The sequence below is a fragment of the Electrophorus electricus genome, chromosome 10 (genome assembly GCF_013358815.1).
Source record: "Electrophorus electricus isolate fEleEle1 chromosome 10, fEleEle1.pri, whole genome shotgun sequence".
NCBI lineage: Eukaryota > Metazoa > Chordata > Actinopteri > Gymnotiformes > Gymnotidae > Electrophorus > Electrophorus electricus.
Window position 1 is genome coordinate 16,571,898 of NC_049544.1, and position 22,444 is coordinate 16,594,341.

The following is a 22,444-nucleotide window of genomic DNA, read 5'->3' on the forward strand; positions in this document are numbered from 1 at the left end:
CACAAGTCTGAGGAAAGAATGGCAGAACTTGGCACAAACGAAGCATCACCTTCACTCCTGCTCCCATCCTGAGCGGGCGGTGGGGTGGGGGGGTGGGGTCTCAGGCCAGCGAGGACACGAACGGTCATGGACGCAGTCATAACGAGGGGCTGCCTGACCCTGGAGCGCACTGAGACACAAGCGAACTCACTGGACATTTAGGATGGAGCTTGCCTCGCCTCCCTGGAGAGGGGAAGGGGGGCAGAGGTAGCACACTGCATCATGTGACCCGTAGGGTCACGCGGTCTGAAGGGTCACGCGGTCTGCAATCATGTACCGACTGCTTACTTAAAAATCCAGCAGGAAACCATGTGTAACGTCTAACCTCTCATGTTAATGGAAGTGAATAGAAGGCCTCAGGTTAATGGAACCAGCTTATGGCTCCAAAAGGAAAGATGTATCCGTTTATTTAATGGTTTGTAAAATCTCAGTAAAGACAGTGTTCAAAACAAAGGGTTTAGAACTGCCTAGAAAGGTTTACAGATCCTTGTTAGCGTGTGTGTGCGCGTGTGTGTGTGTGTGTGTGTGTGTGTGTGTGTGTGTGTGTGAGAGAAAGCCCAGCAATGGACAGCATGTATGCAGTTCTGCCATTCAGTTCATCATAAAGTGCATTGTGTGGAAGTGTCCAGTGCACAAAACCACAGTTTAATGGGCTATCACTAGCCCCCTCCTAGACACGCTGACAGCCAGGACTAATGAATACCTAAACACCTGCCGGAGTGGAAACCCAGGCCTGACGCTGAGGGGAGCAGGTCTGCTGTTCCTGGCCTGGGAGGACATGACTGCACACACACACACACACACTCTAACTCAAGTTTCAAGTTTGGTTTATTTGTCATGTACATAGTCATACACCGTATAACTCACAGTGAAACTCATAGTTCGGTCATAAATACGCGTAGGCGTTCATGTGGCCAAACGTACACCGTGCCTTTATGAGGCAGCCCACAAACAATGGCGTCTGGCGGCAGCCCACCCTGTGAGCGATGGCCGCTATTGAGCTGGAGACAATTACGCTGTAATGCACAACAAAACGCTGGCGTCCCCAGTGGGCCTCGCTATTATAGCGAGTGGCCCACGTCCACTGTTCAAAAATACCAACTCTTCAATCACCTGGCCCGCCTGGAACCGCACCGCGGCCTCCGCTAGCATGTCACTGCACAGAGAGATGTGTTTCAATGGCCTGTTTACACTAAAGGCACACAATACCGAACGCCTGTGGCAAAAATGTTCGAGCAAGGCTTGAATGTGCACTGCCAAAACGGGTCCTTCTGTAGAAACCACGCTGTGCTTTCTTTTTTGAATAAAAATGAACAGGTGTTAAGTCTTTCCTAAGTCTCAAACACGACTTAATTCATGCGTTTCAAACGGGAGGTGACCATTTTACCATTTTATTTAACTAGATTAACAGTCAGCATTTCATATCATAATACATTAGCGTGCGCTGTGGCGGTTTCCGCCTCGATGTGCGCTATACATCATCCGTATTGATTTACAGCCTGGTGATGTAACTGCCTGGCTCCAGACATCAACAAGTCTGAAGACGGCCGACCTGCGTGCGTTATTACTAGTCCTTCAGCCATGCAGGCCCGGGCCCAAACAATCGCGACCAGGATATTGCTCTGTCGTGCAAAGGCCCAATTAAAGCAATTAGGATTCACAATGGTTTAAATTGGCAAGAGCAAAAAGGGGAGATAACGCCATTGTGATGAGAGCCTGTGCACGCGCGCGCGTGTCTGTGAACAGCCAGAGCTGGGAATCAGTGAGGGAGTGGGTGTGGAGACAGAGCTGGCCATTCCCAGTCTTCAGAGACTTGGAGGCCTAGTCTACACTCTTTGCACCGCTGCTCCATCCCCACAGGGCGGAGGGAGGAACCACGGCTAGTTTAGAAGCGTACCTGGTAATACCGCAAGAGACGTGGAGGAGGGGGGGGGGGGGGGGGGCAGAGAGCGAGAGAGGAGAAACTCCACGTAGCTGAGGAAAATGCCTGGCACAAAGAGGGGCGAGAGGAAAAGTAAGAGGGCGTCAAAGAAGGTGAGAGTCAGGGAAAAGGCGAGGAAGAGAGACGGAGGGAGGCAGGAACCGGAGCTAGCGCGGAGAAAACGGGTTATGCTGCAGATATTTGGGAGGGGGTGGGAGCGTCGAGAAGGAGAGAGAGCTGCAGGAAGAGCGAGCAAAGGAGACGGTGAAAGCAGGAGTGAGTGAGCAAGGGAGAGAGAAAATAACAAGAGTGAGTGAGAGAGAAAATAACAAGAGTGAGTGAGAGAGAAAGTAACAAGTAACTGCCTCCCCATGTTCTTTGCACTCACTGCGAGTTAGCCCATGCTGATGGGAACATCGTCATCATTACGCGCCAAAGTCGCGACGCCGACTCAAGCTGATGTTATGACCCGGCGGCTGCCGATTAGGCCCGTCCCCGCGGACCTCATTATCCAGGGCTCGCGACATCACGTAGGCAGCAGGCTGTCAAACCCGGCTTTACGCGGGAGCAGCGAAGCTGGGGGGGGGGGGTCAAGTGAAGCTGCAGTGCTCCAGGCACCTCCACGGCGCCTCCTGCACCCGGCAGCGGCCGCCTCAGGATCTCACGCCAGTCTGGTGTTTCTCACAGGGAGTGGGAGGGTGAGACCGGAGTCGCGTCTGCGATTCCGTTTTTTTTGTGGGGTTTTTTGTTTTTTTTCACACACACACACACACACACAAAAAAAAAAGGTAACAAAAATGTGTTTTTTCAGGCTGCTTCACGACCGACGGCGACACCAAAGCCACGTCTTTAATAACAAGAGAAAGGAAAGAACAAATGAAAGGCTAGACGGGGGTGGGGGGGGGGGGGGTGAGATGAATATATTCATGACCTTACTGCAGGAATCTAGAAGCTGCATTCAACAGGAGGGGGATTTTCACACGTCGACCTTACAATGCCCCTTCACATATCCATGCGCATGTGTGCTGGACAGACGGCTGCTTAGCCGCACGCTCTCTGCTGTCACCGTACCAGCGGTTCCCTGCAGATGTTCGAGACGTGTGCAGCCAGAGAGAGAGAGAGAGAGAGAGAGAGAGAGCGCACCATCCTGACTCCAGCGTCACTCCACTCAGGTTGCCATCACCGCCACATTTAAACAGCCGAGAAAAGTAAAAACACTAGAACTGGAAATCATAATCAGGTCCCCTCTTTCTGAAAAATCCACTTTATATCCAGCAGAACAAACAATTTGCTTACAATCATTTGTGTGTGTGTGTGGGGGGGGGGCGATCACACATCAACTTTTTCCCCATTTGCTGGGTGACATTGAGTACAAAAGGCAGACCGACGGACAGTCGTCCCCGCAGCGTGCGGAGAAACTGCTGACGCATGCTTGCCTGTTGTCTCCCGTAGGAGGAACAGGGACTTTTGGTTAAATCAGGCAGTATCGACCTGTTCCAAACACACGCTGAAAACCTGGGCTGACATGGCGACCTGAGGGGGTCAAATATCCGGTGGGCCTGTTGACGGAACTGTGCCCTAAAAGCAAAAAAACAAAAAAGTATTTCTGAACGTGGACATACGTCAGCTCCCAGATGAATCAGAGGAGAGCTGACCGAGGCACGCGTCCGCGCCTCACCACTCACTCCCCGGGTGCCGGCATCACGCGTCTGCGGGTATCTTGACGGCAGGAGGGCGAGCCGTCGATAAATCACATTTGTTTTAGCCTGTTCTGAGACATTTAGGAATGCACACGCTTGACACCCGGGTGCGAATAAGGACAGCGTGATCTCAGCGCGCCGCACATCAGCAGTCTTGCCGGGAGCGGATTAGGCGGGAAGATCAGTCCGCGTCTGACTAATTTGAGCACAGTGTGCACGAAGGTAAACAGGGCAGGTTTGCGTCTGTGCTGGGCCGGCGCCGATCTGACGGCTAAATATACGTGGGCGGCGGGTAAACCATAAAGCACCGCGTTCTTTCCCAGGTACCACCGTTGAGAGGGAAGCTGTCCGCGTTTGTGATGTTCTCAATGTGCAGTCACCTCACTGACATGCCATTTGCTGCGTGAGCTCACAAAAAGCGAGACTGTCTGTGTCATCAGCGGGAGACGGAGATGGAGAAGAGGAAGCAGGAAGAAGTCCCGCAGGAATGGAGTGTCACTGCCGGTGACCTAGATATGCCGCCTCACACTGCATACTTAATGGTGCGGGTTTGATGGTGCACACACACACACACACACTCTCTCCCTCTCTCTCTCTCACAGACTCTCGTCTGAATACGATTCATCTGGTGTATGAGGAAGCACTTTATTTTATACGTATCTGAAATCAACAAAGGAAGAGCGTGTGTGAGAGACAGAGCAAGAACTGTGGCAACAAATAGTAATGCGCTGGTGTTTTATCGAGGGGCACGCTCGCACCGTCAACACAATCGCTGCCATCGCTCTCCTCTTGTAGAGAAGTGTGCTTCTGTTTTTGTATGATTCTGTTTGGCTTGATTCTGCGATGTCTAATGCATCATTTCTAGATTGCTGCAACACGCTTCCGTCACTGAGATAATGGCAGCTTCATTCGGAACCAAAGGAGTAGTACAGACCGTATGGAGTATGGACCCTCATTTTAGGCAGGGACGGACGTACCACCTTTCCTAGCAGAAGTTTGTGGATGTCGGGTATGTCTGAAGGTACGGGAACCGAGGCTATCCCAGGGACAGCGTGGGGAATTCAGGTTGACCTTCCTAGTTCTGCGCTGAGGGTTTGTGGGAAATGGCTGGCTGTGGTAAAGATGGACAAATGATGCTGAACTTCTCTGAGGAAACACACAGCCTCCATGAGCCAGACAGAAACAATAAGGCTCTTATACAGAGGGGAGAGCATTTTCATGAAGATAATCTTTCTACAACCAGCCAAAGGAAACACAGGCTAAGGACAACCAAAAGCTCTTTGAAAAAAACATAAAGGTAGCCTGATTAAATACTGAGGTCACGGGGCCTGTACCGTCACCATTCGCTTCCAGTCGGCATTTGTCTGATCCACACACACGTGCGGTGCCTGGTCTCTTGACCTTTCACCTCCCACCCCCCCACCCCGTATCAGTGATATCAAACTACTCCCACAAAACCATCCAACAGCCTTTAGGTTTGGAGGTTCCTGTCAGTGAGAAGGATAAAACCAGGAGTCGTCGTCTCACCTCCCTCTCTTCTCCTGTGGCAGGAACAGAGAAACTCCCAATTAAAACTGCCCCCGAGGTGAGTGCACGACACCTAGTCTCCCTCCTAGTACGCGGACGAGCAGAGGAGAGCACAGCAGAGTGTAGCCGCTCGCAGGGAACCCGTGTATGTGTCATGCCAACATCAACGCGTCCTCCACCCGGCCAGCGCCCGCGCTGGCTGATAGCTCACCCTCGCTTCATACTTTTTCCTCCTCATTCCTGGAACAGAAGAAGAACGGAGCCGAAAAGCAGGTGTGTGTGTGTGTGTGTGTGCTTGTGCGGTGTGTGTGAGATGGGAAGGATCTGTCTCTCAGATCCCCCCCCCCGGCCACCTCAATAAAGGTTTCATCCCTGTGAATTCCTGTTGGAGTATGTAATGACTTTCACGCCATTAACATATGGCAGCTCAAAAGGAGAAACAGCCTGTTCCCTCATCAAAGAGCCTTAGCTCTCTCCAGCATTACACACCGGCCCGTTTTCACTTCAAACGCGGGCTGGCCTCACCTGTCCTAGCATGCTTTTAACCGCACGCCTGCGCGCGCATACAAAAACAAGAATCCAAACACGCGCACAAAAGCATACTTTATCTTCCACTGCAGCAGGGATGCGGCGTTTTTCCCGTCTCTCCCTGTGTTCTCTCGTTAGCGCTCAGATTTTCCCCAAGGAGATAAGCAGCTAGACTTAGACTCCTTTCTGCTGATCAGAACAGTGTGCCGCCGCCCATTAGAGCTACGGGAACAGATCCAGAGTCCAGAGCAAGGCGGGAACGCCCGGCGATCAGAGGAGTGATTAGTGCTTTACATTCCTATTTAAACCAGAGACGAGGTCCGTGTGTGTCTCTGCGTCTTTGAAGTGCGCTCCATTTGCGCAGGCCCCCAGCGAGCCCCTCGGCCCGGCGGACACGCTGCCGTGTTAACCCGCCCTTCTCTGCCGGGCGCCCGGCCGCTCTGGGTCCCGGGATTCGCTCCTGAGGTTGCCGGCGGATCCCGTTTGCATCTGCAACGAAGTTTCAGGCTCAATTAGCATGCTAGCTCCACCCCTGCCAGGCGGACGGGATGGCGGCCAGCCCGCGGGCTCGGTGCCGGTCCCGCTCTCTCCGCCTAATCGAGTCCCCGAGTGCTCATTCGAGCTCCATCTCCAGTCAAGACCGGGGGGCTGTTGTAACGCAGGCCCCCAGCCTAACGAGACCCTTGTGGAATAACAAGGTTTCGGACCCCTACTTCCTACAGCGCTTTCCCCCCACTGGTGGGGCGCCCTTCGCCGGGGGACAGGGGTTGTAGCGCGGCGTTCCCGGCAGAATACGGTGCGAGTTTGACCGGCAGAGGGATCTCAGAAAAAGCGGCAAGCAAGCGGACAAAGGTGGTCGCATCCCCCAAAGCCTCCTGGGTAAAGCTCTTAATGCCCACAGCACTGACCACCAGGGAGAGAGGTAATACTGACACAGGCCGGCCTACAGCTCTCCCTCTCTCTTATTTGCTTTCATTTTTATTTATTTGTTCTCATTTTGACAGACTGTCGTGCAAACAGAAGTTCTTTTGAATTGCGGGTATATCGGTAACAGCTCAGGGGCTACTGACATTTTGAAGGGAGATGATTTTCCAATATCCACCCCTCGGTCTGTGCGCCGCGCTGTGTCTCTCTCTCACACACACACACACACACACACACAGACACACACAAAGGACAGGACAATATTGCTCTGGTGCTCTTTTGATATCTTGATCCCTTTTAAAATGTGCTCTTTTACCATATTTGCCATCTGCGCGAGTCTGGGAACAGAGCCTCACATTAGGAGAGAGAGCACAACACATTTCCGCACATGGCGTCCGGCGTGGCGGCCGATCCCCGAGACCGGGATGCTAATACACCACTCTGTCTCTCAGCCATGCACAGCCAAGACACGCTCAGGTGCATAAAGCTTAGCTAATTTGAAAGGAAGTATGCCCGCTAATGACAAGAGACGCAGTAGACAAGAAAGCTATCGGTGCGGATGAAGGGCCAATCAGGAGCGAGACGGCTTGTGTGCACCAACGCGTGCACACACACACACACACACACACACACACACACACACACACACACACACAGGAAACTAAAATAAAGACACTCCCGTCCTCTCCCTCTTCTGCTTTGTCTTTCTCTGTGTGTGTGTGTGTGTGTGTGTGTGTGTGTGTCTGTTCAGGCAGACTGGGGTCCCTGTGGGGCTGTCAGTATTTGGCGTGATGAGTTAGCTGTGTACGGGCATACAGACAGCTTGACAGATTGGGGGTCATTTAAAGGTGGGCTTGGGGGGGCACTAATTAAAGCCTATTAATATTGAACACCAAGTCAAGTGGTATCCACTGCCCTGAGTCTAGATGGGGAGTGGTATCCCTCAGTCTAGAGGGGGAGTGGTATCCCTCAGTCTAGAGGGGGAGTGGTATCCCTCAGTCTAGAGGGGGAGTGGTATCCCTCAGTCTAGAGGAGGAGTGGTATCCCTCAGTCTAGAGGAGGAGTGGTATCCCTCAGTCTAGAGGGGGAGTGGTATCCCTCAGTCTAGAGGGGGAGTGGTATCCCTCAGTCTAGAGGGGGAGTGGTATCCCTCAGTCTAGAGGAGGAGTGGTATCCCTCAGTCTAGAGGGGGAGTGGTATCCCTCAGTCTAGAGGAGGAGTGGTATCCCTCAGTCTAGAGGAGGAGTGGTATCCCTCAGTCTAGAGGGGGAGTGGTATCCCTCAGTCTAGAGGGGGAGTGGTATCCCTCAGTCTAGAGGGGGGAGTGGTATCCCTCAGTCTAGAGGAGGAGTGGTATCCCTCAGTCTAGAGGGGGAGTGGTATCCCTCAGTCTAGAGGGGGAGTGGTATCCCTCAGTCTAGAGGGGGAGTGGTATCCCTCAGTCTAGAGGGGGAGTGGTATCCCTCAGTCTAGAGGGGGAGTGGTATCCCTCAGTCTAGAGGAGGAGTGGTATCCCTCAGTCTAGAGGGGGAGTGGTATCCCTCAGTCTAGAGGGGGAGTGGTATCCCTCAGTCTAGAGGAGGAGTGGTATCCCTCAGTCTAGAGGGGGAGTGGTATCCCTCAGTCTAGAGGGGGAGTGGTATCCCTCAGTCTAGAGGAGGAGTGGTATCCCTCAGTCTAGAGGAGGAGTGGTATCCCTCAGTCTAGAGGGGGAGTGGTATCCCTCAGTCTAGAGGAGGAGAGGTATCCCTCAGTCTAGAGGAGGAGTGGTATCCCTCAGTCTAGAGGAGGAGTGGTATCCCTCAGTCTAGAGGGGGAGTGGTATCCCTCAGTCTAGAGGGGGAGTGGTATCCCTCAGTCTAGAGGGGGAGTGGTATCCCTCAGTCTAGAGGGGGAGTGGTATCCCTCAGTCTAGAGGGGGAGTGGTATCCCTCAGTCTAGAGGGGGAGTGGTATCCCTCAGTCTAGAGGAGGAGTGGTATCCCTCAGTCTAGAGGAGGAGTGGTATCCCTCAGTCTAGGTCAATGTGACTACACTTTCTTCATCTCTTTGTCCTCCTGTCCTTTCTCCCAGTGTACTCTGATGCACTTGTTAATGCCCTCTGTCTGTCTCTCACACACACACACACACACACACACACACACACACACACACACACACACACACACACACACACGCACACACAAAACCAAAACCAAGACAAAACAAAAACCCAGAGAGTAGGGGAGTCAGTCATATGGAAGATATACAACAACTAAATTATCCCTGGTAATGGAGGCTTTTTATAGCCCCTCCCACTCCCAATCCCTGGGGCGGGGCTTGCTTTTGTGAGTGCCCTGGCTCTATCAAGAGCCCCGGGGTGAAACACGGGAAACCAAACAAGACTGGCCTGATTAGATCACGTACCACCTACAAAGGACGGCAAAGCCAGGACAAGCCAACAGAGAACAGCCGGAAAGAGTTCCTTTCTCCCTCCTGACTGGCATGCGGATCCGCGATCGTCCGGATTGGGCCTTCCCTACACACTCCTTAATGCTAACAAACAAAGTGTAATACAAATGCGCCAGTTGCCCTCCAGTTCACAACGATGCCTTCTAGAAGCATCGCGGCAGGCATGATGTCCATCAGCGTGGAATCCTGCCTTGTGCGCTGTGGGGAAGTTGCAGCATCGGGTCGGAATATTAACCCCAATCCACTTTCTGCTATCCCTTCTTTCACCCACTCTATTAATCCATAAACCCTTTCCCATTTCCTCTTACACCCCCCTCTCTCTCTCTCTCACACACTCCCTCTCCCTCTCTCTCCCTCTCGATCCAGTAGTCATCTGCCCCGGTTCACTCTTCATCTTCCTGAATCCGTCCCAGTGCAGTGATAAACCCACTCCCTCTGTCCATCCGTCATCCTTTTAGCGTCCCTCTGTCCCCGTCGGCTCGCTTTAGCCACCGAGCCTCCCTTCTTCCTGCAGCCGGTGTGAAACCATCGAGGGGTGTCACGCCAGAAGAGCACAAACCGTGTGTTGCCAACGTGCCAACAGCTCTCTTCAGGCTACAGAAAACCACAGGACAGTTTCCTGGAAAGAGTGATCTAGTGCAACTTCACTGTCCAACAAGGTGCCTGGAAAATACAGGAAGGAAAGTGTATGCACGCAGAGTAAGCGCAACTGTGTGTGCATGTTTGCTTGCTTGCTTTAGGTGTGACGGATAGAATAAGAGAGTGGGTCTGTGTTTGGGGTGGGGTGCGTACGTGTACGTGTGTGTGAGGGAGAGAGTGATTGCTTGCTGGCGCTCTGTAGCACACCCTCCCTCTCAATACTAAGCTCTGGCTCCTGTAGGCAGGGGGAAGGATGAGTGGCTGCCTGGCAGGAAAAAGGCTCCAGTGGTATTAGCATACGCAGGTTTCGCACCCCCAGCCTCAAACACTGATGAAGAGCGATGATCCAGGGGTGAGGGGCTGAACCATTGTCCCAGAGGAGACGCGCGCAACTTCCTCGCCAAAATTCCCCCATTACTTACACACACACACAGTCTAACCCCTGACCCCCCATTCATTTTCATTTGCTATTCAAACTCTCTTCAACGGACAGGCACAATAGATAAGTGTGTGCACGCGCATGTTTGTGTGCGCACACGCGTGGGGCGTAATTGTATTTATAATTACAGACCGCCTTTTCTCCACAGGATGCAAATGAGGAGCAAAGCACAAATTAGGAACAGCGATAAGCGACCCTTCAGACTTCCTGAAACATGACCTGGAAACACTTGTCGTCTTTATTGTGCGCTACGGCGCGCCGCGCACGCCGCGCAGCCGGGCCGTCTAATCCCGTTCACTCGGGTTTGCGGCGAAACAACTTAGCACGCTGATAAGAGCGCGCCTAATTTATGTGCGTTTCAGACGAGCGCCGCATCGGAATAATTAACGGTGGCCGCGGTTTAATTAGCTCGGCAGGGACAGCGTGAAGCATGACCCCCACTGTACCGGCCCTCCCCGACCATGCCGAGGGGAGAGCCGCCCTGCCGACGCCGTCTGGCCTGGCCTCCGCTGGCTTTAAAGCTCAAAAAAATACAAAAACAAAATACATACACCTAAACTCCACCCACTTCCGGAGGGGGAACAAAAGCCCGTTGGTTGCGCTCATCTGGACCTGGGAGTAAGACAGAAGCGCGGCGACACTGGAACTTCCCTGACAACTTCAAGGTGATCTGACTTGCAGACTTATAGAGGCCATTGCTTGGCCTTGCATCATTCTCCTTCCCCGTTCCCCACGCTTGCTCCTAAGCATACATTTATCTGCTTACGAAGATCGCCGTGCATGGTTTAGTAGCCGGAGATCATACGTTCACGTAGAGCAGGCCCACGCTGCGTTCAGGTGTGTTTCCCCTCCCGCTACGCTATCGGTGTGACAGCTCAGACAACATGCCACATGAATAAAACATGCGGCCTTATTAAAAATCATCAGCGTCCAAAGCGCCCCGGGCAGGCTCGCTCCCGCAGATAAGGGCGACGGTCCCACGTTACCAGCGGAAAAGTGGGCCGGCGAGGAGGGCGGCACCGGTCATGTGACAGGAAGGGGCGGGGTCAGCGCACCTGAACATGTCTCCCAGGCCCTTCAGGACACCTTTCTTGGACTTGTTCTTCTCCTTCTTCTCCTTCTCTCCTTTCTGCTTCTTCCTGTTGTCTTTGAGCCGGCCGCCGTTCACCAGGCTGTCTGGGAGGGGCGCGCCGCCGGCCGCCAGGGGCACGTCGTTGGCCGTTGAGACGGAGTCGCGGCCAGATCGCGAACTTTCCTCTGTGTCCTCCTCCACTGAGAGAGAGAGAGAGGGGGAGAGAGAGAGAGAGAGTTTTTTTTTTTTCAAAGCCTACTCAAAACCAAGAAAACACACACATTGAATATTACTACATTTATTAAACGTAAAAGAAAAAGGAGAAAAGCAAAAGGAAAAAAACACGTTTCTAAACTCTACCATGACTAAAACTGGCTTCCTTCACTCCACTTCGTTAGAAATAAAAATCCTATATTATTAGTCTTCTGGTAGTGTGTGTGATCCCACCTGCGAGTTAAAGAGGGCCACCGTATCAATACCCTGCCCCTCGACTTACACAGATGGGATTTGTGGCTAGCTTGGCTCGGCCTGATAAACAGCTTTGCCAGCACACACAGTCCGCACAATGCATGGAAAAGGGATAATGGAGAGAGGGAGAAAAGTGGAGAGAGAGAGAGAGAGAAATAAAATGAGAGACAGTCAGAGACCTGTAGGTTCCTGTAATAACATAAGAATGAACAAAATGAAGGCCTCCTCGTGGGCTCAGCCAGATAAAACACTTTCTTTCCAAACAAAGTGCATTTCCACGCCCGCCGGCAGGGGTAAGGGGGTGTTTCGCCATACCGCAGAAGGCCACAGCGCTTCATTCAGGAGGAATCGCCAATAATGTGCGGTTTCAACACAAAACCCATTAAAAGCCTGACATCTCTACACCCCTCCGACTGCACACACGCAGGCGGCCCCTGGAACGCTCGCTCGGCGTACATCTGGGGGGTCAACAAGCTTCCTCTCTCTGTTCACTGGCACTTTAGCCCACCGGGAAAACTGCCTCACGGCTCTCCCGGGCATAGAACGCCTGGCCCGAGGGCCAGCACCGGTGCCAAGTGCTCTACCAAAACCGCCGCTGCTCATTTTCAACGCATTTAAATGGGATATTGACCAAGATTGATTTAATTAACAGAACGTATTGTTTTTGCGCATGAGGTTTGGTTTCAAAAGTAAGATACGTTAATCAAATTGGTTCTCTATCAACATTCGAACATCGGGTGTTGTCTGTTTGAGGCCTGGCTGGTGCTAACCTCCCTGCCACGGGTGAATATTCTTCGTGTGATGTGAAAGGGATGCTACAAAGACAACGCTGGAATGATTAACAATTAACAATTTCCCCCAAACCACGCAGAACATACACATACACACACTCACATATGCAGGCAAGCGCACATGTATTCTGACAACACAAGAGTTATGGCATCCCTTTAAGATCCAAGTGGGAAGGAATATTTTTAGAAAGTAGTTCTTCTACTCTGGAATGTTATTTTATTTATTTTTATTTTTTCTTAAATAACGACTCTCCTCCAAGAGTAAATCATTTTCAAATATTTTCTCTGGATCACGCTGTACAATTAAGAAGCAGCAATACTTTGGCATCCCACTGGAGAGTTTCGAGCTCTCTTTGAAGGCACCAGAGCAAGGGCGTCATTGCTTTGCTAATATACTTGCTTTATTAATGCGCTGTGCTAGTGGGATATTTGTTTTGAAGAGAAGGAGTTTCACAATTCACATCGCAGAGGTACAATAACTCCACTCTTCCTAAACATTTACAATATTGATTTTGCTGCTTTCTCTCGGGCGTGCCGCGCGAACGGTATCGATGAAAACCGCCCGGGCGATGAAACCGCCAAGCCGCGCGCGCGCGCGCGCGCGAGGTCTACGACATCCTCCGCATGCACTGGACGCCGTAATCACGGGAAGCAAAGCGGATGGAAACCGATCTCGCTCGTTTTCATTTCGGCGCCAGTCTGATTGCGAGTGCCATTTCCATTTCGGATGGCCCGCCGTATCAAACGTAATTAATCTGTCAGTAATTGTAAGTTTAAATAAGCTCTGAAAGCGTGGAGGAGGGGGAAAAAAAGAAAAAGAAGAAGTATAAGAAGAAGAAACGCAGGGCTGCTAATTGCAAAGCGCTTTAACGTAACGCTGCGACACGCCGGAGAGGGAAGATTTGCCACATCGCACCCGACGAAAGACGCATGTGCGATTAGTGCGATTATTAATATCCCGCAACTTTCTACGAGATAAGGAGGGGGCGAGGGAGGGAGAGAGAGCGCGAGTGCTTTGATGGCATAAAGAAAGCAGCATGTCTGAAGCATGCTGGGTGTTGTAGTGTGCTGGACGGGTTGCGATGGACCCCGAGGCGCCCGCTGCAGGGCCGAGAGTTACTTCGGAGGTTTGTTCGTTGCCGTTGTGCGGCCACTTGTCTTCTGCTGCGCCAGGGGAAAACCGCTCAAGTCCGCCGTCATGCTGGGACGCGTAGGGCTGGAACAACGGGCAGAGCCGAGCGTGAAAGCTTCCCCTGGTTACGCCACGCACCTTGGCCTCGCTTCTCATCCTCCAAAGCTCTTTGGACAGTTTGTATGATGACCCTGAGTGCGACGGTGGAGATTCTCTCTCTCTCTCTCGCACTTGCTCTCTCTCTCCTCCTCCTCCTCGCTTTCTGGCGCGGCTGAGGTCAAAGGCGGCGGATCTGCGTGGGTGGGAAGCATCTGGCGATTAAATCTGGCCGGCGAGATTAGAGGAGCACGAGATTAGAGGAGAATGCTCATTTGTGCAGCTCCTAATGGTGCCGTCTTGGATAACATACGGGAGATGGTAGTCACCCAGGTCTCCTGGGCGGACCATATGAGAGCGAGAGAGTGAGTGTGTGTTTAAAGCACTCATCTTGTCATCATCGCACGCCCGCAAAAATTCAATCTGGCCTCGACAAAAGAGTAAAGGAGAGGGAAACTGGGAGGGAGAGAAAGAAAGTGATGAGCAGTATAAATGGGAGCCTTCAGTGCACAAACACTGCTCATTAGCCTAAGAAAGCACAGCAGCAGTGCAAGAGCGCCGCTCCAGATCAATAGTGTTTTCGTCCGAACAGCCGTCCCAGCAAGTTAAGTTGCCACTCCGAGCGCCCGTCTGACAGCAACACAAAAAGGAAACGAATGAGGGTAATTTTAAATGATTTCAGCTACATGAGACAAAGAAATGTTTTGACAAGCCAGTCAAAACATTAGTCATTAGTCTCCTTCTTTTGATACAGTGAGGTGTTCATTTCTTTCTCTGACGCAGCGCTGGGCTCTGAGGGGTTCGCAAAATTGCCGTCCTGGTTGACGAGACGAGAAACGAAGACGGAAGTTTGGTATTCCAGGAGAGCGGAACAGAGCAGAGCCCAGCTTAACTCATTTTCTCCGTGGGATATCTCTCGGTGACATTTTTCCCCCTGGGTGACGCCAAATTCACATTTTATGTAAATAAAAGTGTCGTCGTGGAGAAAGAATGCCAGCCCTTATCTGTCAACTCTGACTATTAACCTCAGGGACAGGCACAGGCAGGTTGCTTTTATCTAAATTGAAAAACCTATTTGACTTATTTGAATATCAGGAAAGGAGAAATGCAATATACCTCTGTGGCAGAATCTACTGCCATCCCCACCTCCCCCCCTGCTTTGTCGGAGGGGAACGATAAGAGTGTATTTAGTGCCTGGCAGACAGCTTACCAGAACAAAGCAATTCAGGCAAATAAGTCGCCTCTTTTTAGAAATGTCTTTTCTGCTTTGAATGGACTCCTTTAACAGGCAGTGAGGAAGCGAAGTGCTGCTATTGGCCGGCCTGGTCTGCTGGCCACGCCTCTCGGCGCCGCCAGGACACGCTCGGGGGGGGCATGGGTGGGGGTTATGGGGGATGGCTGTTTTCCACGTCTGCAGAAAGACCCAGTTTCTGCGCGTGCCTAGACACGTTTGGCGTAAAGCGCTTTCGGCGAGGCGAAGATGTTATGACGGCGCGCAAGAGCCGGCGAAGTCCTAAACTAATTTACCAAAATAGCTGAAACGCGAAGAGACCGCGGCTCTATCCGCTAAGGTCGCTGCAAGGATGAGAGGAAAGATGAGCGGGGCGTGGTGGTAAACAGGCCGGGGGTCCCTCCACAGCCCCCCGTCTGGAAGCGGGAGGAGGAGAGCATGCGAACGCCAGGGTCCCATCGGGGGAGAGCAGCCGACGGGCTCGTCTGGGATCCTGCTCGCACGCGCCTGATATGAATAGCAATATGCCTGTCGCGCGGCCGCTCATTGGCCGAGGAATCCCCGCTCGGCGTCTGGTAGGGGAGGCCTCGACCTAGTTTTGGCGGGAAGCAGCCCTCACGCCGTTGTAACGCCGTTTTTCGGGCATCTGCGGCCACGCCCCCCCCCCATTCTTATTAAACTGTGCAGCTGTAGTTGCTCTAAGGTTAAACTGCTTTCACACTGCTGAGATCTCTCTCACACACACACACACACACAGTCACTGCACCAAATAAATGTGTTCGATGAATGAAACGGCGGCCTCGGGCGCGCTGGGTTCACAGTGGTACTTACACGTCTCCATGCCCTCATCCTCATCCTCCTCCTCCTCCTCCTCCTCCTCCCCCGGAAGGCTGGCGCCGGGCCGCTCGTACGACTTGTCGATGGCGGCGCGGAAGCTTTCGTTGCAGCCCCGGCCGCGGATGATTCTGGGGCGGGGCCTGTGGAAGGGGACGTCTCCGTTGAGCGTCACCTCGGCGACGGCCGTCTGGAGGCTCTCCAGGGAGCTGGACTTCGTGAGGCCCAGACTGGGCCCTACGTCTTGCGTGGTGTTGCCTTCGGAGTGATACAGAGGACACTTGGTAAAAGTCCCAAAAAGGAAAGAGCTCCTCTGTCTAGAGAAACTGGGATTCGACATCTGTAACAGATGCATCATGTTTTTCCGTTTTCTTTGTGACATTCACTCCCCTGTCGGAAGATTAATGAGGTAAAGATTCCAATTAGCTGTAGGTGAGAGAGGGAATACAAGTCCACACTAGGTATGAAATGAGCTGTGGCACACGCCGTCTATAAACAGGGCAACAAACACCTCAAACTCCTGGGGTTGTTTTAGTTTTTCGTCTGATTTTTTTATTTACTTCTTTTGTGATCAGTTTGTATATATGAATGTCTCAAATCTCAAATGCATGAGAGAGAATGAACGAGAATGAGACCGACAGATGACGACAGAAAGCATAACTGGCTTGTAGTCTGTGGCCCTGACACATAACACAAGTATGAGGTTTGTTATCCATGCTGGTTGGTGGGTGGTTGGGTGGGGTGGTGTGGGGGTGACCACAGCACACGACTCTCCCTGTTCCTCTCCGGCTAATAACCTCCTCCGCTCCCACGCTGGCTGGGTGTCCGGCCGGACGCTCGGAAGCCTTCCGGACACTCCCGACACCCTCGCTTCAGACAACGTCCGGCAGAGAAGCCACAGTAACCGAGATACGCGACCGGGATACGGCGGAGGACGGGATTCCGATAAGGGCATGAGAGAGCATGAGTACATCGCAGGTTGGCTCTGTGATGGGTGCAGGTGTGAGCAGGTGTGTGTGTGTGTGTGTGTGTGTGTGTGTGTGTAGTCAGGCGGGCACATATGGAGCAGAGTATGGATCAGTTCCCAAACATGCAACATTCTTTAAGCCACCTGCATGACTGGGATAAGAAACGTCGAAAGCTCACACATTAAGTCACACGCACACGTGCACTTATAGACATGCAAAAGAAAAAACAAAACAAAACCCAAAATGAATAACAAAACCACACACACAAGCACAAAAACAAAAGGCTCAGTAGTGTTTACGCTCCAAGGAGGAGCATTAATGGTGCATAGCCAGTCGTCCGGTTGGCTACATCTCATTTATATGTGCAGCATAATGGATGCCTATTATACACACAAATATAATTAACATGCAAATGATATATAAATATCCACGGCTCAGGCGGAAGGCTGCTGTTCAGGGGGCCCGCGCAGACAACTCGCTCCATTTGTTGACAGAGCTGATAGGCGCACCTTTCCTCCCATGCATGCTAGGTCAAACACGAGAGATGTTGATGCAGAACCCCCCCGAGCGGCATGCAAGGCTCTGGCTCCGGCCCTGCAGGCGGAGTAACGCGCGCACACAGCCAAAATTATTTGTTCCGGTGGCTGGAGGTCTTTGTTTGCCGCGGCAAGGCGGCGGGGTTTCATCGCGTCCCGCAGGCGGACATTCCGGTTTCCGCGCTACGAGGCCGCGGTTTCATGGACCGGCAGCGACTAGGACGGAGGCGGAAGTGCGCCATTAGATGACGGCGGTCCGTCTTTCCGCAGGGCGACCCTCGGGGTCGTGCCGCAGAGTGTGTGGTCAGTGTTTGGAATTCATGCTACATGTTGTTTCCACAGGATTTCGCTAGGGCACCCCGTACACATACACAGTGCGGGCAAACATATGGCGGCATTCTGTGTAAACATCTCTCTCCTTCGTTTCAGGCGTTCAGGTGGACCATGTGGTCTTCTCGCCCCCCCCCCCCAAACTTTTCGTCCTTCGTGTTCCAGAATGTCCTGAGCTTGTTTTCAGAGGGCTAAATGGAGCGTGTACAGTGGCCACCGAGTTCACAGTGGCTCTCTGCCTGGGAAGATGTGAAGTGAAACAGGGACAGGCCTTGTGAAACAGACCCCTGATCTCCCAGTGAAAACAATTAGAAATCCCTTACCTCCGCCCTCCTTCCGCCCAAACGGAGGTGCTGTAGAATGTCCACGTACGGGCGAGAGGGGGAGAGAGGGTGGATGGTGAGAGGGAGGGGCAGGATACCGGGGCAGGCGGAGCCGCAGGGAGTGCCGGGCAGCGGAGCGATTCACCGCCGCACTGCTACTGCTACAGCCCTTCACATACGGCCGTTCAGGAAGCTGGCCCTCAGCTGAGCCTGGAGCCAAAGCACAGCGGCTTGCAGGAGGCAGCTCCCTCTCTCGGGAGGTATGAAGGCGGCCACCGAGCGCAGGAGACAGGACGGAATGGGGCGGCAAATCCCAGGCCTTGCTGTGCGGGAGCTCCCGCTACTCACACCCGAGACGCTTAGGGGACTGTGTGCAGCCTGGCCGTTGTTACGGATGGAGCCGCCTCTATCTGGCCAGTGACTGACAGGTGTCTCAACAATGGGGTTCATCTGCAGGCATCTGGACTAACCCTCACAACGAGCACTGCCTTCCGTGGGCCGGAGCGCCTCCGGACATCCAACTCGGCGTCTCTGGAGTGCAACTTCCAGACAATAAGGAAGGGACAGTGTGGCGAGGGAGCAGTCAAAGTTTCTTCCAACGGCGCATGGATGTTTGAATTTATAACGGTTTGAATGGCACCAGTGTATTTAAAATGAACTCCCTATGTTCAATATGCGGAGCATTCGAAGAGTGTGTCCTCAAATATCAAGAACAGTCAGTGTGGTCAACATGCCCCAGAGAACGAGGACTGAACCATTTCCAAAAGCACTTCACTTTCAGCAGGCCGAGCACATAGCTGATTACTGAAGCAATTTATATGACAATGAAATATATTTGCACAAGTGCACAAGCGGAGACCTGTTCCATTCATTTTCCTGAAGGATCCCTCCTTCACGCTCAAGGACAATGAAGGACACCTTTTTTCTTCCTTTTTAAAAAAACCCCAAAAAAAACAAAAAACCACTGCAGGCCCACAAAATGAAATGAACACAGGAAACCTGCATCAGATCCAAAGAGCATGTGTTCCCATACGCTGTCAGTGGAGCAGGCTTAATCAACGTGACCGTAACGGCATCGAAACAGGAAGCTGGATTCCGCCGGATTACGGGGCACGGCACGCAAGGCAAACCCAGAGGGACGTGCGGCAGAAGCCAGGGCGGTCTCCGCGGTTTTGCGGGAACGCGGATGCCATCCGCTCCGATGGGCCTGTGCGGCATTCGACGTGACGACTGCCGGCGTCGCGTCTTCGCTAAAGAAAAACCAGGCCACCTTCTCGTGTTCTCCCCCTCCTTCGCTTTCTCTCCTCCGATTTCGACAAGAATCTCTGGATAGGCTGCGCTCCTCCGCCGCCCCCCCCCACACGTCTAACACCGAGCACGCTGTCGCTCTGCCGGGGAACAGAAGGGAACGCCGCGTCTTTCTTCTCTCGTGTACCGGGACGGATGCGGAGAGCCTCGGACGTTCCAGACCATCGCAGCAAAAGGGGGCTCGGTGAAAATTAGTGCCAGCTTCGAGACAGCGCATGGCCTACATTTCCCTAATTAGTCAGCCCGCCATGACAACCAGGGTACTACCATGGCGAGAACCAATTATCATTAAACGGTAAAAGGACATATCGCAAACTCCATGCGTAATACGGACATGGTTAACGTGTGAGAAGTGACTGCAGTACGGCTTGCGCACTGTTCTAAAGGCGATTAGTCGAGGCAATGTCCTGCACTGGTCTATAAGTGTCACGTGGGCACAGGACCCATTACATGTAATTTAATGGCCAGTCTGGATTTAAAGAACAATGCTAAAAGGGTGATTAGGCTAAAAATAGCTCCGAGGAGGTCAGGGGGATGTCATGATCGAGTATCCCAGGAAAAGCGAGGGGGGGCCCTGGGATCGGCCGTGCCATCGCCTGCCCGTGTCCGGGTCGTTAGTGGCTCCATTCCCATTCTTTACACCCGTCCTAATTAACAGCTCGCGCCTCTCACGTGTACACGGCAGCGAGTTGCATAATGGCCACCGCGACTCTCGGAGCGCCGCGCCCGCCAAGCGCGGCCGACCTGCCTGCGAGCCCTACCGAGCCGCGCCGTGCGGCTGGCCACGAGGAGACACAGTTCATTAGCGGATAGCGCAACGGGGATCGTGGGGGATTATTCCTTTCTGGGCTTGCAGTCCAGTTAGCCTTTCAGCTGAATGTAAACTAGCATGTGGTTGCAGGTGTAGGCCACGGCCCTGCTGTTCTCTGGGGAAGAGCCTTTTGCGGTTCTGATGAGTATTTAAGGGGGTTTAAGGCATTTTTGAACCGGCTCGCTGCGGGAGCAAGGTCCAGGCCGGACTGCTGATTTGATAAATTCCTGCAACATAAAACCTCGTTCTATTAAAAACATCTATGGCCATCCAGTGGACCACTGGGGCCTACACAGAGTCGATCAATTCTGTCCTTAGTCAACGTTCTTGGCAGCGTTTTCCATTTGTTCCAGAATGGATTTTCTACACGGAGCAACTTCACCCAGGGCCGCCGTGGCTGCTGAGACGCGTGTTCCCGTGCTGTGACTACTGCACATAACTCCAGCCACTCGACAGTGATGGATTAATTGCAGTCAGCCAAACAAGCTTGCCTGACTCTGAGGGTCTTTATTTCAAATGGGATTCAAGCAAAACTCCGTCGGCACCTGCAACACCCCCCACATACATGCACTTCCAGCAACAGCACGCGAGCGCACGCATTCCCGTTTTCCACCACCTCCTTCCTCTTCCCATCGAAACGCCTCTTAGCCTAATTGATGTTTTCTTTCATCTTAATCTCCACAGAGCAAGCAGTAGCAGTGCACCTCGCCTTCCGAAAAAGCACCAGCATAAAAACCTCTATTTAATCCCACACCACTTACTCCAATTTAAGCACAAAAATAAATAAATATATTTTTGATATGGTGGCAATTACCTCAAATGACTCCTCAACATATGCCTGAATGCGGCTTTTCAGCAGTGAGCGATAGTAAGGGTCTCAGAAGTGAACTAAGTACTTCAGGTCGTATTTAACGCGTTTGCTGCATTGTGCCGAAGAAACACAAGAGAGTGCTTCCCGGAAACCCTGGCGAACTTTCTGAGGAGCGGCAAATTCGACGAGCATCGACTGCCTAGATCGGCTAAAGGTACAAAACAGAACGCAATGAAAATAAGAGGAAAACCAAAAACAATCCACTCCCATTGGAATCGCAGCCAGACATGCCAAAGCGCAGAGAGAGAAGCCAACGCGGCTGGGATGTGGAGGAGAGACATGCCCCGGTCTGGGTGCCTTACCTTCCGTTCTGTTTGGGCGGGGGGTGAGGTTAAACTCGTCGGCTACTGTTAAAGAGGCATAAACAATTGTGACTGGTTAGTGCAAGACGTTCCTCCATTCTCCCAACATCCCCTCCCCCCGCCCCCCCATGCATTAAAGACTCCCTTCATTTCTGTTACTGGCATTTCCAATGGCCAGGAGAGGCATGCAAATTGCTGGAGAGAGACGGATAGGCAAATCGGAGTGGAGAGAGACAGTGAGATGCAGAGATACAGAGGGGATATCATGTTTCCCCCCTCAGTCGTTCACATTCACTGGGGGACGAGGCCTAATGTGTTGGGTGATCACTCAAAGCCCACACGTGGGCCCAAACCCTGTTCCTCCCGCTCCGCCTCATCAGTCATCGGGGAGAATGCAAAACGTCCGGCGCGCGTGCATCATCTCCGAGACGGCCCTCGGATCTGCCTTTAGATAGGAACTGCTGTCTGGGCTTCACTACAGACCACGAGAAGACTGAGGGGGGAAAATGGATATCCCCTGGATGCGAGGGGTGAAGGAGAGCCGTTTGGAGGGGGAAACCGTGTGTGACCGAAGAACAGGGGATTTGGGAGTGGAAAACTGCACTTATTAAGTTGTGGAGGATGAGCGTAGGATCGTGAACAGGAGTGACCGCGACGCGGGCGTTACTGCTCAGGTCCTTATGAAAGCATGTCGGGGAGAGACCGACAAAACCGGGCTTGAACCTCACCGGGGTGAGGCGTTCCTCATCCAGCACCAAATGACGAACATGTACAAAAGTCTTTTAGGAGAAAGAGTGGTCTCTCCAGTGAGACCAACTTCTTCACAAGTCCAAAGAAATAAAATCAATTAAATACATGTTAAAAAAAACAAAAACAAAAACAAAACAAAAAAAAACCCCACCTGTCAGTCAAATGAATCCTATGGAGACCGATAAATAGCAAATTACTTTCGGTACTGCTGCCAAGCTATTTTCTACATGTTCACAGTCGAAAGTAAGTAATGTTAATGATTCAATGGCAGACCCGTCTCTCCACGGGCACATGGCCTTCACGCAGCTACTGTGGGTCATCTGAGCGAACGCTGAAAGGAGACTCCTAAAAGCCCCTCCAACTGTTGATCAGGACGGCCCTCGCAGGTGACCACGCGGTGGCTGCATTTGTCCGATCTATCCGGAGCCTAATGCAGATCTGCCTAGACAAAACG

General features: G+C 52.4%; 1 protein-coding gene across 5 annotated transcripts in view; it reads right to left on the reverse strand.

Moving 5' to 3' along the window:
* Positions 1-22,444, reverse strand: part of pard3aa (par-3 family cell polarity regulator alpha, a) — a 275,373-nt gene that overhangs the window by 66,540 nt on the left and 186,389 nt on the right. For 3 of the 5 annotated variants that reach the window (XM_035531038.1, XM_035531035.1, XM_035531037.1), the window contains 3 exons: positions 21,241-21,285; positions 15,789-16,049; positions 11,223-11,439 (listed from right to left, as the gene is read on the reverse strand). In XM_035531038.1, the coding sequence (XP_035386931.1) occupies positions 11,223-11,439; positions 15,789-16,049; positions 21,241-21,285 (523 nt within the window). The remainder of the gene's footprint in view (positions 1-11,222; positions 11,440-15,788; positions 16,050-21,240; positions 21,286-22,444) is intronic. The other 2 variants (XM_035531036.1, XM_035531039.1) reach the window with 2 other exon arrangements.